Source organism: Lissotriton helveticus, chromosome 9 (assembly GCF_964261635.1).
Source record: "Lissotriton helveticus chromosome 9, aLisHel1.1, whole genome shotgun sequence".
In the NCBI taxonomy this organism is placed as follows: Eukaryota; Metazoa; Chordata; class Amphibia; order Caudata; family Salamandridae; genus Lissotriton; species Lissotriton helveticus.
The window spans coordinates 1,209,403,944-1,209,419,668 of NC_136070.1; the positions used below are offsets into that span (position 1 = coordinate 1,209,403,944).

The following is a 15,725-nucleotide window of genomic DNA, read 5'->3' on the forward strand; positions in this document are numbered from 1 at the left end:
ACCCACCTGTCTGTGGTGATGGATTTCCAGCCTGGCAGGAACTGCTGGAGTCTCCCCCCCGACAGGTGTGGTATGGTCGGGGGGCAGTGGCAGGGCGTCACGGTTTGTTGGTGGCAGAGGAACGGGAGTGGTTATTTCCACGGCCTCTGCCCTTGGCACTGTTGCCCCGATAGCCGCCTCTACTCTGCTTGGTGTAAGGGGACTGCGCCCCACCTTTAGTGTATTGCGTTTGCTGGGACATCTGGCCTCTGGAAACACCTCTATTGCCTGAGCGACGAAAAGTACTGCCCCTAAACTGTTGGGACTGGAGAGCTCCCATGGACTTTGCAGTCTCGGTATCCTTCTTATTTTATCAGGGTTTACCGGCTGATTTAGGATGGTGGTTTGTATCTCTGGCTTGAAACCGGAGATTCTGAGCCATGCCTGACGTCTCAACATCACACTGATGTTAATGGCCCTGGTCCGCCACGTCCAGTGCATATTTAATAGAAGCGTTGGAGATGAGCTTGCCTTCCTAAATGAGCATCTCCGCCTCCTGATCTGGTAGATGTTTTCACAGGGTCTCTAGTGTGTCATAGTGCACCCTGTCATATCTGGCCAAGAGTGCCTGAGTGTTTGAGATACGCCAGATATTGGCTGCTTGAGCCGCCACCCTCTTCCCTGATGCCTCCAGCACTTTAGATTCCTTGTCAGGGGGAGGAGCATCACCAGTGGTTTGCGAATTCGCCCTCTTCCGGGCATTAGAAACGACCAGAGAGTCCAATGGCAACTGGCCCTTGATGTAGGTAGGGTCGCCAGGTGCCGGCTTATATATTTTTTCAATTCTAGGGTTGATCACCCTGGCACGTGTGGGTTCTTTAAAAAGGTCTGCAGCATGTTTCAGAAGCCCTTTCAACATTGGGAGAGTTTTGACAGTCTTTTCTGCCGTGGAAAAGGTATCAAAAAGGAAGTCCACGTCAATAGGGTCAGCGTGCAGCTGGACGTCGTGGTTTTTAGCCGCCCTCTCAATTAGAGCATTAAATGCCGCAGAATCCTCAGTAGGATAGGTTTTGACATTGTACACCTGAGTGTCCGGGGCAGTTTGCGGATCTCCTGGGTCCCCTGCATCTGCCCAAGAGTCCTGGTGATCCTCAGGATCAGTGTTGGCAGTGAAGTTATACTCCTCGTCATCACCTTCCCCCGCCTCCACATCGGAATAAGTGGGTGAGGGTGTAGCAACTCTTGGAGTCCGTGGAGCAAGTGGCTCAACCAGAACCGGGGAATCCGTAGAAGGCTTCTTGCGCTTCAAAGGAATCGTGTAGGACTCCAAAGGCTGTGTCGCCGTGATCTTTCTCTTGTAGAGGGTAAGTTTACCGGTGTCGGCGTCGATAAAGTGTTCCGACTGCTCCTCCATCAAGGGTTGTCGATGCTTCAAGCTCCCAAGCTGCAGAGAAGGCTTCGACCCTGCAGACCCCTGCACGGGCACTTTGACGACCGACTTTGGTGCGAAGGCCTTCGGTGCCACCTTCGGCGGCAACGTAAACAGGAGTGGCGTCGAAGACTTTGGCGTTTTGGCAGCCTGCTTCGGGGTGGAAGCATCCTTCGGATCGATCGCGGAAGCCTTGTTCTTGATGCGTTGCAGTGAGTCTGACACCTGCTTCGTAAAGGAAGCGGACGGTTTCGTCGACCCGACAGACGTCCTCGGTCCACCAGCGTGTGAAGACTCGAGCGTCGATGTCTTGGTCTTCTCCGGCCGAGGTACAGGATCAGCCCTCTTAGGTGCGCCGTGTCCTCCTTCCACGTCGACGGCCTTCGGCGCCGACGACTTCGGGTCGGCGGCCTTGACTCCCGGGTTTGGGGCCCCAGTCTTCGGCTCGACGCCCTTGATCGATTTTGGATCGAGGCCCTTGACCGACTTTGGCTCGACGCCTTTGTTCGACTTCACCGGGTCGACAGCCTTCTTCAGCTTCGGCTGCCCCGACATATCGGAAGACGAGGAGGCGGCCAGAGGGACAGACGTCTTCTGTTTCGACGGCGTCTCCATCACTTTCGTTTTCGTCGACACCGAAGGTTTCACTTTCGGTTTTGTTTTGACCAACGGCAGCTCCGCAGAAGTGTCCGAAGCCGGGCCCGTAGGCGAGGCCGTGGATCTGGGTGTAAGGTCTTGGGTAAGGCCGTGTGGCGATACCGCGACCGAAGCCTTAGTGATTGTTCAAACGGGGCATAGCTCTTCACCTGAGACATCTTCCATGGCCCCATAGGCCTCATTGTCGTCTCCTACCTCGTCGACGACTTCTGCATCGAGCGCTTCGACGTCCGCGTCGTAGTCGATCTCCTCCGCTGGAGGTGAAATCTGCCTATGAACTTCTTGTTCGTCTGCTTCTTCTCTCTCGAAGTTGTCCACCGGTGCCGGGGCCGACTGCTGGGCCTCCAGGCGCACCACGCGCCGAAGTCGAATCGTCTTCTTCGATTGAAACCGGGAACAAGCCATACAGTTGGCTTCATCGTGGTCCGGCGACAGGCACTTGTTGCACACCGGGTGGACGTCGATGTGGGGATACTTCGATCCACACACGGGACATTTCTTGAAAGGGCTCCGTTCCATGATGTGTCGTCGAAAGTCTTGTTGCGTCGACTGGGCCTCGAGCACCGAAGAGCCACGGGACTCCTCGGGATGTCCGACTCGGGAACTGAGCCGGAGCAGAGCTGGGCACCGAGCGCAAAACAATACCGACGGTATAGGAAAATGCCTTCAGGCCTTAAGAAAAGTCTATATCGATTCCGAACTGGAGATGACGAATATACATCCGAACCCAATGGCGGAAAAAAACAATCTGGGGATGGAGTCGATGCCCATGCGCACTGTAGTCCAGGGGAGGAGCCACCTATCTCGTGATACTTCGAAGACTCTTCCAGGACAACAATGTGCAATCATCCGGACCCAACACTAGGCAGCGATCTATGCTATAGATATGAATTCAGCAGCCCACATGCCTCGAACATAGAATGTTAGTGTGTATATTTCTTTAGAAATAAAAACAAATTCCAAGTAATTAGTGATTAAGTGGGATAGATAAAATGCTAAATAACAAAAATGGACCCTAAAGGAACACAGTAGGGAAGCATAAAGGGATGGTTCAGACACCTTCTCGAACAGAATGGGGCTATCCTGATTTGATTGGTTCAAACTATGTAGATAAAGTATCAGATCTAAGTTATTTGTATTTTAGTGTGTACTTCTCATCCAAAAGAGTATAGCTACCTTTTAGAGGCATGTCGAGAATATTTGACTGCAACTTAGGCTTAAAACCAGAGATGTGTAACCACGCAGGACTCCTTAGGCCCGTGTCAAGTGCTGACTTAAGGTAGGAGTTGAAGATGTTGTTCTCCCCTTTAATTAAGCTCTCTGCAATTTTGTGGAAGTCTTCTGGGAGATGCAACATAAGGTCTTCAATGTACTCCAAGTGTTGATGGGTATGTGGGTTTAGTAGGGCATTTGAATTTGCAATCCGCAATTGTGTGGTACCATCTTTCTGACAGCCTCCAACCTCTTACTGCCTTTGTCTGGTGGAGGCCCTATGAAATATGGGGACATGGCCTATGTCCTTGTTGTGGTAACAATGATAGTCTGGTTGAACATGCCCTTGGATGCACTTTTGGTCCCAAGTGGAAGTTCTCTAGTTCTCTAAGCTAGTAAGGGCTAAAGCAGTTACCCTGCGCATATAAAAGAAGACGTCCTTATCCTGCTGGACTGTGGTTGGAAGCATCGGGAAGTAACTGGTTCTTCTTGTATACAGGCCTAGCTCTTGAGGACAAACATTTGTCGCCCTTTCTACTTCCACCTCGAAAGTGTCGGTCACATTTTTAACCACTCTGTGGTATGTGCAGACGTCATTCAGAGGGGAAGGCCTTGAAGGATATAAATCAATCTTCCCTAGGTCGAGTCTGCTTCAACGTCTTCCCACAAACTTTTTTCATGTGGAATTTCAAACCCTATGTCCTCAGGGGCAGTGTGAAAAATAAAACCTTCCCGCCCCACGTGCGAGTCTTGGCCAACGTAGAATGCCTCCTGCTCGGACAATAGAACCTCCTATGTTGGTTTCCTAATATCCAACAGATTTGCTCCCTTCAACAACCATTTTTTTATTAGCATGTTCTTGATTTCCGTCTCCAGTGCCCTGTTTTTCCTCTTAAGCACAACAATATCTGAGGTATTATGTTCTTCATAGGACTTTTCCTTTGCGCCCTCATTTCCATTTCGCCTTTGATAATCCTCGGAAGTAGAAACAATGCCTTTCAGCATATCCTTACTGGAGAGTTTTTCTTTCCCGGTAGGATGTGAAGTTTCTTTAGCTCCTTTGACTTTGTGTTTTCTTGGTCTGGGAGGTTTGGCCTTTCAAGTGTCTATACTCTTGCTTGAAGATTTGATCTTCAGTGTCTTGGGTGTGTGGCACTGTGGGTTTAGGGTCTTGCCTGCAGTGTTCCTCGACCTTTTATGAGGTATCGAGGTTGATGTCTGAGTGTTCCCCTTGAGATTCCGTCTTCTACACTTCATGGGAGAAACCCATTTCATCAATCAAAAGAGTATGCCTTCTCTTTTTTTTTTGCGACTCCGATAGGCCCATTATATTTGTTGCTGCCCAATTTACTATGTGGATTTGGTCCCTTTGTACTAGAGTTTTCGGTTTAAAATAGGAACATGGGATAATTCCTCTGACTTAGGGTCTCTTGTGAGGAAGAACATACAGACTGAGTTACATTACTCAAAGCTTACTTTTCGATGGCAGTTTGGGAAAAATTTGAGGAGCGTACTTGTAATCTAAAAGATAGAAAAAAAACCTCGGGATCCCACTTTGACCAGATACCATTCTCCGAGTAGCAAAACCAACAAAACCCAAAAAGCTCTCTCCAGCTTAAGAGTCCTGCTCTCCATTATTCTCTCGAATGCTTTAAGTTGTTCGAGGACTTTGATAACCTTTGACTGGTAAACATTGTGCGCTCATGGACCTCTATGCCCAAAGGCGGGAAAAAAAATAAGATGGTGGGCACGCACATGGGCTTAGTGGGATTAATGTCGCCGTCACACAGGGGCTCCACCTACATTGACTACCACCCACAGTTCAGAAAAGTTTTAGGAAAACAAACCCTTCCTGATTCAAACACTAGGTGGCAGAATTGTGCAAATAGTATGAAACTAGAAGAGATTTAATGTTTCAAAATATTAGATTACCGCTGTATACAGAGATAGTAACAGGAAATAGTAGTAAGCAGTCAGAACTATCTATCACTAGGTGCTTGGATTAAGGCTTCAGAATAACACTGCTCTTTATCAAATGGCCTTTGACTTTGTTTCACAGAATTGTTGACATTCTTCCCAAAAAACAAGACCTCTTAAGTAATTATGCAGACGTATTACTACAGCATGCTTGCAGCAGGAAGACAGAAAATGCTCATAACTTAGATATTTCTATTTCAAAGCTAGATCTACCCTATTTTCACCAGGTCTATCTGATTTTCACTACACCATTCATACAATGGTTATTCAGCCTGCCAACACATGGGAAAATTTCCCTTTTTTTAAAAATGTATACTACACTTGCCTTTACACTAACCATTATCTTTACCTTCACTGGCTGATTGCCCCAAATACAATCAAAACATCATGGTCTCATACTTACCAGGTCACCTTCAACTCAATGTAGCAGAGCAAATTCTTCTTCCCGTGACAGACTTCACAGTTTACACGACCCTGGCCACTACAACTGGAGCAGCTGCAAATTAATAAATAAAAAAATACATTATAAAAGTTATACTGAAAACATGGCTGTAAGATTGAACCATGGAGCAAATGTTATTTATGTCTTGGAGCCACAATCTTTAAACCTTTCATGCAAAGTGCCGCCTTTAGGAAGTTGTCTCTTTATATAGTGGGCCGAAATGAGGTACTCGGTGTAAAGAGTCCAGGCAAACCCCAATTGGGTGACAGAGGCACAAATGATTACCAAAATGTTCTTTTGTGGTAGTGTGGGTGAGCAGTTAGACTTATCACAGGATACTGCTAAGCATGTATTATACACACTATTGCGCACACACAGTACATGCCTCACTTAATAAATTAATCGGACAACAATTTATAAAAAGAAAACTTATTTTTATATGAATTTTGATCTCAAGATCATCGGAATCAGGAAAATACTTTTAGAGTTATGAATTTTTATACGTTTCAAAATTTGACACTGCAATTTCTGGAGCTTTAAGGGTATCCGGGAGGATGGGGAACATAATGCATTCAGGCACTTAACAGCGACTTACAGGTCACTCTGGGGTGTCGGAGTACTGAACTGTCTTTCGGCGTCAGGTTCAATGGGGGAACGGCCCAGTAAGAAAGAGGCTGCAAACTGGGACTGGAAGACCAGTCCGGTTGAACCCACAGGGGATTTGGCCCTTGAGATGATGAATGGTTACATAGGGACACCATCGGTCCACTTCTCCTCGGGCAGTAGGGCTCAGATGCAGTGGTGTCTTTAGGCGTCGGTCCGTGCTGCAGGAGACACAAGCGGGTGAGGGGGACTGCGAAAAGAGGCAGCAGGCAGAGACGGGGTGCCCAGTCTTGGCAAACCCAAGGGTGGGCTCAGCCTTGGAGTGTATCAGGACCCAGTTGGCACAACACATCCCTCAGACCTAGGCGGTGTTAGGTGCACGTGCAGAGCCCCTCTGAGGTTTCAGGTGGCAGAGGTGCTCGCTTTGTCTTGAACCTGCTGAAGAGGGGCAAACAGGACAGCTGGACCCCTCACGCCATGGGTTTCACTGTCCCTGAAGTCCCTCAACATGCAAGTCGGTTTTTCTCAGTGTTTGTGTCTGGGTGGGGCACAACAAGCTTTGGCTGCTGAAAGCGGTCGGGGACCCTAGGTATTGGTACTGTGCAACTCCGGACTGTCCTGCCGTCCCCCACACATGGAGGGAGGACAGTTCTGACCTGTAGGAGAATAGGACCTCTTCCTGGTCAGCAGCAGCATCAGCAGTCCCAGTATGCAGTAGGACAGTGAACCGGACCTTGCTATTTCTTGTCTGCGGCTGCAGGGAAGTAGCTCCTCTATTCCAAGGGAGTTCTCTGGCGATTTACAAAGCACTGTCACCCCAATGGTTTTCTCGTAGTCTGCACAGCAGCAGTATGAGTCAGTTTATCCATGAGAGCCGGGTGCAGCAGGCAGGCCGGCAGAGTTGGCACCAAGTCAGCCGCTGCTCTTTTGTTCTCGGGTCAGCAAACTTCTCAGTCCACTTCTTTGTGCAGATGGAGTGGCACAGATTAGGTGGCATCAGGGGTGCCACCTAAATATTGCATTCAGGGACGTTACAGGGAGCGTCAGGTAGTAGCCAAAGGGCTGCCTAACATCAGCATGACTACACCCTCTATATTGTAATTGCATTTATATAACGCTTACTACCCCATACGAGGCGTCAAAGCGCCTTTTTGGCAAGTAGCACGCTACTCCGGAACCCATAAAGGATTAGTGTTGAATTAGTATAGTGAAATATGAAAGTGATTTATGTGGTGGATAGATTAGTAAATTATTTGGATTCAGAAGGATAGAAGAGGGGGAAAAAGGTGTGTATTCATATAGCTCGTTATCCCTGATGAGGTGTTGAAGCACTTTTTGGGGGGTGGGGGGGCGAATAGCACGGTACTCTGTACACCCATAAAAGATTAGTGGTGAATTAGTATAGTGAAATATGAAAGTAATTTGAGAGGTGGATATTAGTCAGTTATTTGGAGTGAGAAGGATAGAAGAGGGAAAGAGGTTTGCATTTATATAGCGCTTCAAAACCCCTGATGGGCTTTTGAATCGCTTTTTGGCGAGTAGCACGCTAATCCGGAGCCCATACGGATTAGTGTGGAATTAGTATAGTGAAATATGAAAGTAATTTGAGTGGTGGATTTGTTAGTCAGTTTTTTGGATTGAGAAGGGTTGGGGGAGGGATAGAAAAGGGAAAAAGGTTTGCATTTATATAGAGCTTGTTACCCCCGATGGGGTGTTAGAGCACGTTATTGAAGAGTAGCACACTACTCCGGAACCCATAAAGGATTAGTGTTGAAAAGGAGTATAGTAAAATATGGAAGTAATTTAAGTGGTGGATATGTTTTTCAGTTATTTGGATAGAGAAGGGTAGTGGGGGGCTAGAGGAGGGATTAAGGTTTGAATTTATATAGAGCATGCAACCTCTGATGAGGTGTTGAAGAGCTTTTTTGGCGAGTAGCACACTACTCTTGAACCCAAGGATTAGTGGTGAATTAGTATAGTGAAATATAACATTTGAGAAGTGAACACGTTAGTCTGTTATTTTGATTGAAAAGGATAGTGGAGGGATAGAAGAGTAAATGATTTAGACTTTTTGGGGGGGGGAGCTCATAGCAGTAGGAAGATGCTTTGGGATTAGTAAAAAGGGATGTGGAGGGAAGAATCAGAGGGAAGAGTTTAGGAAGGCTTGTTGCGGGAATCAGCATAGTAAAAGAGGTGTCCGATGATGCAAGGAGGGGTAGAGTATGGGAGAGTCTAGGAAGGGTTATTTTGGGGATCCTAGTAGTGGTATGGGGTTTGGTATAAATGAGAGAGTGGATGTAGAGAATATATTGATAGAGGTATAGGATGAGAAATAGGGTTGTGCATTGGAAAGAGTAGTAGGAAGAAGTTTGAGATGATTCAGAAAGTTGGGGTAGAAGATATATTGAGAGAAGTATAGGGTGAGAATTAGGATAGTGCATTGGATATGCTGAATTGGAAGAAAGTGATAAATATATAGATCCATAAGTACATGGAAAGTATATAGATATAAACTGAGCACTCTTAGCACTTGCAGCACTTTATACTGCTAGTTTGCACATGTACTATTAGGCGAATGCACTAACAGGCACTTTAAGACTGCCCATTTGGATATATGCGTTGTTAAAATGTATATTGCACTTGGTAATGATGGTACTCGGTAAACCAGAATTGATATAAATGCATGAAGTATTGTAATTTTACTTTGATTGTTGCTATATGATTGTATTCATACATACCGAATAAAGCATTTTGAAATTGAATTGAGTCGTTTTCTGAAGAGAAGGTGGTTGTCCGTGAATCTTCTGTTGGGTGTTAAAGAGTTCTTATAGTTTGGCTGCTTGAACAGATAACGATGTGCCACCCATGTTTTTTTTTTCTCGTATCTTGGGATTTTGAGACGAAGTGCCACTTAAGAGCGGAGGTTCCTTTGTTGAATGCGTTTGGTGATTTTATTCCTGATGAAGAGCGGTCCCATTCTAGGTTTTGATTTGTGGGTGATACAAAGCAGCTTGAACGATTATCTTCTGGCAACCGGTAACCAATGCAGGGGTTTCAAGGCAGGTGAAATGTGGTCTCGCGGTTTGATATGCAAGAGTAGTCTGGCAGCCAAGTTCTGAATCCGTTGTAGTCTTTTCATGGTTGCTAAAGGTGATCCCTGGTAGAGGCTATTGGCGTAATAGAGTTTGTACAGAACAAGGGAGATGGTAGCTTGAACCTTGTGTGGAAATCCCAAATGGGGGCACATTTGTTGCTGCATTTTTATAGTGACAATGCTTGATCTTGCTAGTTTGTCCACTTGGGCATTCATCGATAGCTTGGAGTCCATGGTCATTCCCAGGTTTCTTACTTCCTTTGATACTTTAGGTGGTGAAACCTGTTCATCAGGCCAGGCGGCAAGCAGGTCATAATGTTTCCAATCGCCACACGTGAGTATTTCCGTTTTGGAAGCATTACATTTGAGATGGATTCAAGTCATCCACTGATCCACGTCTCTGAGACAACTGAAAATTGAAGAGGCTATGATCACTTCCTGTGGGCATAGCCCTAACTCAGAGGTCCCAATTCCACCAAAATCCAAGATGGTGGAATTTCCCTAGCCGTGTTTACTTCAGATACTGCAGCTTAGGGGTGGTACTAGCATGAAGGTGAACACACCTCCTGACTAGCAAATTTTCCCACCTGTCTGGGTGCCAAATTTGCCCTGGGCAGGGGGTAGCATTTCCCCTATCTGAGGGGAAGCCAAGAATGCATATCACAGGCGGTGGAGGCCCTTGAAAACTCCTGCCTCGATATGCTGATTACCAGTCATCAAGGTTGGAGGAGGTGAAAACACCTCCTGCAAGAGCAGGCATTATTTCCTACCCAAGAAAGCATGGGCTCTCACCTCCAGGGGGTCAGAAACGCATGTGTGGTGGCAGGCTGGACAGAACCAGTCCGCCAATACACTGGAGGTCGGAAGGTTTTCAGGGGGGCACCTCCAAGGTACTCTCAAGTACTGATAGGAAAGATGCAGAGAGGTAAACTCAGAATTACATGTAGTTAAATGAAGGAACCAGCACTGGAAGTCAGATGAGACCACTGAATGCAACAAAGTCACTAGACCACTACCACCTGGAGAGTCGTGCTGGACTATGTACCAGATATTCTAGCATCCTATTTTAAAAGGCTGGTTGGATGGTGGCAGAGTGAGTGAAATAGCCTTGCATAGTAAGTTCCATTGCTGCCCTTACAATGAGATTCATTCCACGTTCATAGCTTGCATTGGATATTGATCATGTTTCTTGGGTTCAACATAGTGCCAGCAAGTAGCATCACGCGGTTTTGCATAACTAAACAATGGACTGGATTTGATATTTAGCAAGGGTTCTGAGACCATCTTCTGAAATCTAGGTAAATCATGTGGATTCATGGGTATGAATTCCAACAAGAACGGAGAGTCATCTTATAAAAGCAGAGACAGAGGGAGGGAGCCATAAGACTGGGTAATGGTGTCACATTATTCAGTGTTTTTAAACTAGAAAACAGCATTCGCAAACACTAAAATTTAAATGTTCTCATTACTGTATACTAACACTGAATACTTTCAGCACAGGAGAACATGACCGCTTCAATCCATTGAAAAGTGTGTTGATTTTGCACCAAAAAAAAGGATGTTCTGAAGCAGAGATGTTTTTGTGTGTGGCTAAGTTTTCTTAAATTTTTATACCTGAACTGGACAGCAAAATCAAAATTCTGAGGGCGTGGGGGGGATAGAGTATAGATCTATTGTGAGCAAACTAAAAATATGTGATGGGGACTTTAGAGCACCTCCTCTAAGAAATGTAGGCAAAACTGGCATCAGGAAGTGCTTTTTCAACAATAAAATCCAAGTGAAAATTCCAATGAGTAACAGCATCGCAGTAGAAAAGTACAAAAAGGTGTTCTATTGTGTTATTACATCATGCCTATAAATAGATGCATCTGTTATTGAAGACCCATTGCCACTAGTACATTAAAATATATTCTTATGGTGGGATTGGATTTAGCCAATTGCTCTTACTTGGAGGGCTTTCTTGGGTTCCTCGTTTCCCTCACAGGTCTTGGTTTGTTCCACATCTGGAGCATTTCTTCTTTAAAATGCTTTAGCTGTGTGACTTGTTCTCCTACCACAACTCACACTCATGGAATAGTTTTATATTTTACTTTTAGCCCTTCATGTAATTTCTTGTTATCCTCCAGCACCCCCTACCCCACTTGCTGTTTCCCCCTTCACAACCCAGTTCTTTTCCACTCTCCCATCCTCCTCCAGCTGACTAGTTTCTTCCCCTTCTTATTTGAAACTACTCTTATGCTTCCTGCCTTACCTTTTCACTGTGAATCGTCATGGACGATTGAAGGCTCTCCAACCACTCTTCTTCCGTTACCCACCCCTTCCAACACTGTTTTTTATTATCATTTTTACTTTGTAGGAAGGTTTGGAAACAGCAATTTGCTACTGGGCCACTGTATTTTTGTTAAAGCACTTTTGCACACATTCTCCTAATTTGTCCCACCAAGATGGGAGGCCGCTTCCTTGAAAGAGTAAATAAACATAAAAGGACTCTTGCAATGCTATGCATGCATGTTTATTTTCTTATGCTGGGGCAGCCGCGATGCTCTACCATAAATGCATATACGAAAACACAGATGCACAGAAAATATAGATATTTTTTTCCCCCAAGCTGAACTGTATAGGCAAAACAACATTTGAAAATACAGCAGGTCTGCACTGGCAAATCAAACAGGTGAGACTGGTTGGCTTTGCTAATTACTATAGTCTCCACATTCCCTTTTGTGAAGGAGCACCAATGAACTTAAGAGAACCGGACCAAAAGAGGATAGCGAAACACAACCTTCCCTAGAACATTGGCACGGTTTGATGAATATGAAGCTTCTGCAAAAACTCAAAGCATCTAGGGGCTGTAAAATGAAAGTGAAATTCATAGATTAAGAGGGTTAAGCTCAGTATCAGACAGGAAAGCGGGCAACACTCATTTTCTTTAAAGGTCTATTCAAATGTACTGAATTGGCATCCATTTTCTCTAGGAAACAGCGTTTACTCCCAGGAGCCTTCAAACGTTTCTTCCATCATGCTACCATTGATGAGAAGTAGAACATATGGGTAACCATTCAGCAACAGACACTGGACTGTAGGAGGTCAATTTTCAGACCCTCACTGCCTGTAGCACCCTCTTGGCTCACAGATGCAGCAACAAGACAGAAGATGTAACTGCTTAGGAAGTCAAACAGCCTTTGTACAAAGGCTCCCATCAGTTAGCCATACTTTTTTTTCTGCACCGCTATAAATGCCATCCCTTTCAGGTACCCGTTCATCTTCAGCTTATTTGTAACTCATCCCTCCTTCAGCAGGGTGGTTCCACTTTGCTTCGTAGCTATGTTCCCATTTTTATAATTATCCATACTTTATGAGACTGGATTTGCCCGCTGCTCACCTCTGGTTGCCAATGCCATTGCAGTGCGAGCACTGATCATCCACATTCTTCCCGGTTCCCCTGCAGACCGTGCACGGCAGCTGCAATTGCACAAAAAAATAAGGACATTCAGCTTGTATCATGGTACTAGATGAATTACTTTGCTGCCAATTTAGGTAAAGAGAATAAATCCCTGGTTCACATTTTCTCCTGTGCTTAATGTCAAATAAAATGATGAAAGGGAATGGATACCTTTTAAATCAGGTTTTGTCTGAGAAAATAAGTTTAATTAACAAAGTACATTTCCGTGCCCAACAAATAGATGGCAGAATGATAGCGAATCCAAGATAGGTTTCCAATGCAAAGTTACACTGATAGCGATAGAAGATGAGAACATACAGGGTCACTGAGCAATAGGATTTAAGTTTCAACCTTCAGACTAGGACCTAATAGGCTGAAACTTGCTTGTGTTCATGCTCAGATAGAACCATGCTTGGCAGTTTGGCCAGAACTGTTGCAGGCCCATGACTGATTGATATATGGGTGATTTTTGTATCTGTCTGAGGTGGTAATGGTGGGCAAAAACTTGTGGAATGGAATGCTGCCCAAGAATATTAACAGTGGTTGAGATTGATCCAAGCATTCCACCCTTCACATTTTAATTCCTCTCCGCAAATAATAGGACGATAAACTCTATCTATTGTGCGCTATGTATTGTAAATCATGCATATTGAAATACGGTTCCTACGTTTGGCCCCAGTAGCTCACACTGGCAAGCAGTTTCATGTATTAACCACGTTCGTACATTGGGACAAATTAGTCTGCTCTCACGATTTCTCTTTCTAGTTTCACACCTCTTCTGAAATGGACTCTGCTTAGCTTCTGTATTCTGTCATGCTCACAGGTCTCCGATGCCCTCGTGCACGCCTTGTCAAACTGGAAGTTTCAAGGACACTGAATAGGTAAACTCGAGAAAGGCACTCTTTGTAATCTCTAAAATTACTGCCCCATGAATCGAAAAGTGCATCTCTTTATACTTAGTGGGCCAGCTTCTTAAATGCCAATAACAGAGTGTCAGTCCTAATGCAGCCATTAGCGTCATCTGCAACGAGGTAAACTCTTCAGTCTTGGGACATTAACAAAGTTACTAAGGGCATTAAAATATAAGCTCCCCTACTCTGCACCTCTGATTCTCCAGTACACTTTGCTTCTGGATGTTCAGGTACTACACTTGCATGAGATCCACAGATCTCAAATTTATCTGAGCCTAGCTTCCCCTCCAATCACCTTCAGTCGGTATCCTTTTGATCTGGTACAGTATTCCACTAGGACCGCACAATTCAAATAGTGCATACAGACACACCATGGTAGCTTTCTACGGGTGTGGACTGTGTGGTATCAAGCTAACACACTTTATGAAATATAAGAAGGCCACAGATATGCTTCAGTTTCATCGACCGCCCAACAGGCTGTCTCTAATAAGTAGTAGGGACACAGCATCAGGATGAGCATATCAGTTTAAAGCAGGACCTTGTACAATAGAGGAACAGGCTAGGTACCCAAGGATCCACACATTGCCTGACTTTTGTTAAGCTTTGGCGTTTCACTGATTGATTAAAAGCCTTGGCGAGAGTACTAACTGAACAACGTTTTACAGCAATCGTATCATTCAGCACTGGTTTAGTGTAATATTTGCACAGTTGGACTGTTTATCTTCAGCATTCAATCTGTATATGAATTTCAGCCAAGTCATTATGAGCATGTATTATGTATATTAGGGGAGGGTTAGATTGTGGTTTGTTATCAATGGCTTCAACCAAGTAACTGCAAATAATTAATTTCACTGGATAAGAAAAGAAAAACTTGGCAGAATAATGTAAAGCACTTACATTTGTAGTAGACATCAATCTGATATTTACTGCCCCCCCCTTCACCCACCCCCAAACCCAGCTTCAATAGGCTCCCAGCCTGGAATCTATTAGATAAAGTGGAAGTATATGGCACGGTGTGATGAATTTAAGCCTTCCATAAAAACTCAAAAGCCTCTGGCAGCTGTAGAATGGAAGCGAGATTCGTACATTAATAGGGTTAAGCTCAGTATCGTGTAGGAGAGCAAGCAAAACATCCCACTTGCGTTAAAGTTCTACTCAACTTTACAAAGTTGGCATCCATCTTTTCTAGCAAGTTAGAAAACAGCATTTACTTCCAGGAGCCTTCAAATGTTACTCCTATCATGCCACCATTGATGAGAATGGTTATGATCTAAGGCCTCCATTGGAAAGCTAGCCTACATCCCAACACCGTCATGGTCTGGAATCTGCGGAACCCTTTAAGTGGACGGAAATCATTGAGGGGTCACGAGTTCTCCAGTCCCCAATCATCTTCTGTGAATTCTACCAAGCAAGAAAGAAACAACTGAAGCATAAAATCATGTCCAGTATGTAACTCTTGTGGAGAGGTGTGGTGCAGTGGCCAGGGCAGCTGACTTCGGAGCACAGGGTTCATGGTTCGATCACCGGCGGCAGCTCAGCTCAGCACCATGTGATTCTAGGCAATAGCTTAATTTCCTCAACAGCCCCCAGCACCTTGAGACCCATAAAAGGGAGTAGTTCGCACTTTACAAATATGGATTTTTTACACGTTACTCTTGAATGGCAGTACTTAGGCTTGCTTTAAGAATTCACAAGGTCCTTAGCGGTTTTCCGTCACCTCATGTCGAGTCCCTCGGTCCCACCTCGCAGGACTTGCCCCCTGCAATATCTCACCCTTGAACTGGGATTAGGAATTACATTACAACTCTTCTTTGCTCTCTAAGTATAAAATGGATATAGGCTTTCTATCTTGCTAGCTCTTGTCAACATCAGGTAACTGCTCATACACTTCCAGGTACACCACAGCAAAATCTTACAGCTCTCCCTCAGTAATTCTAATTTCTGCTGCATGTGTGTCCCCCGTAGGGAGGAAGTTATGCATG

At 45.1% G+C, this 15,725-nt stretch overlaps 1 protein-coding gene across 1 annotated transcript in view; it reads right to left on the reverse strand.

The window, feature by feature from the left end:
• Window positions 1-15,725, reverse strand: part of LOC144782354 (protein SSUH2 homolog) — a 288,587-nt gene that overhangs the window by 97,842 nt on the left and 175,020 nt on the right. The window contains exons 9-10 of the mRNA XM_078661672.1: window positions 12,773-12,852; window positions 5,658-5,750 (exon numbers count right to left, since the gene is read on the reverse strand). Of these exons, the coding sequence (XP_078517798.1) occupies window positions 5,658-5,750; window positions 12,773-12,852 (173 nt within the window). The remainder of the gene's footprint in view (window positions 1-5,657; window positions 5,751-12,772; window positions 12,853-15,725) is intronic.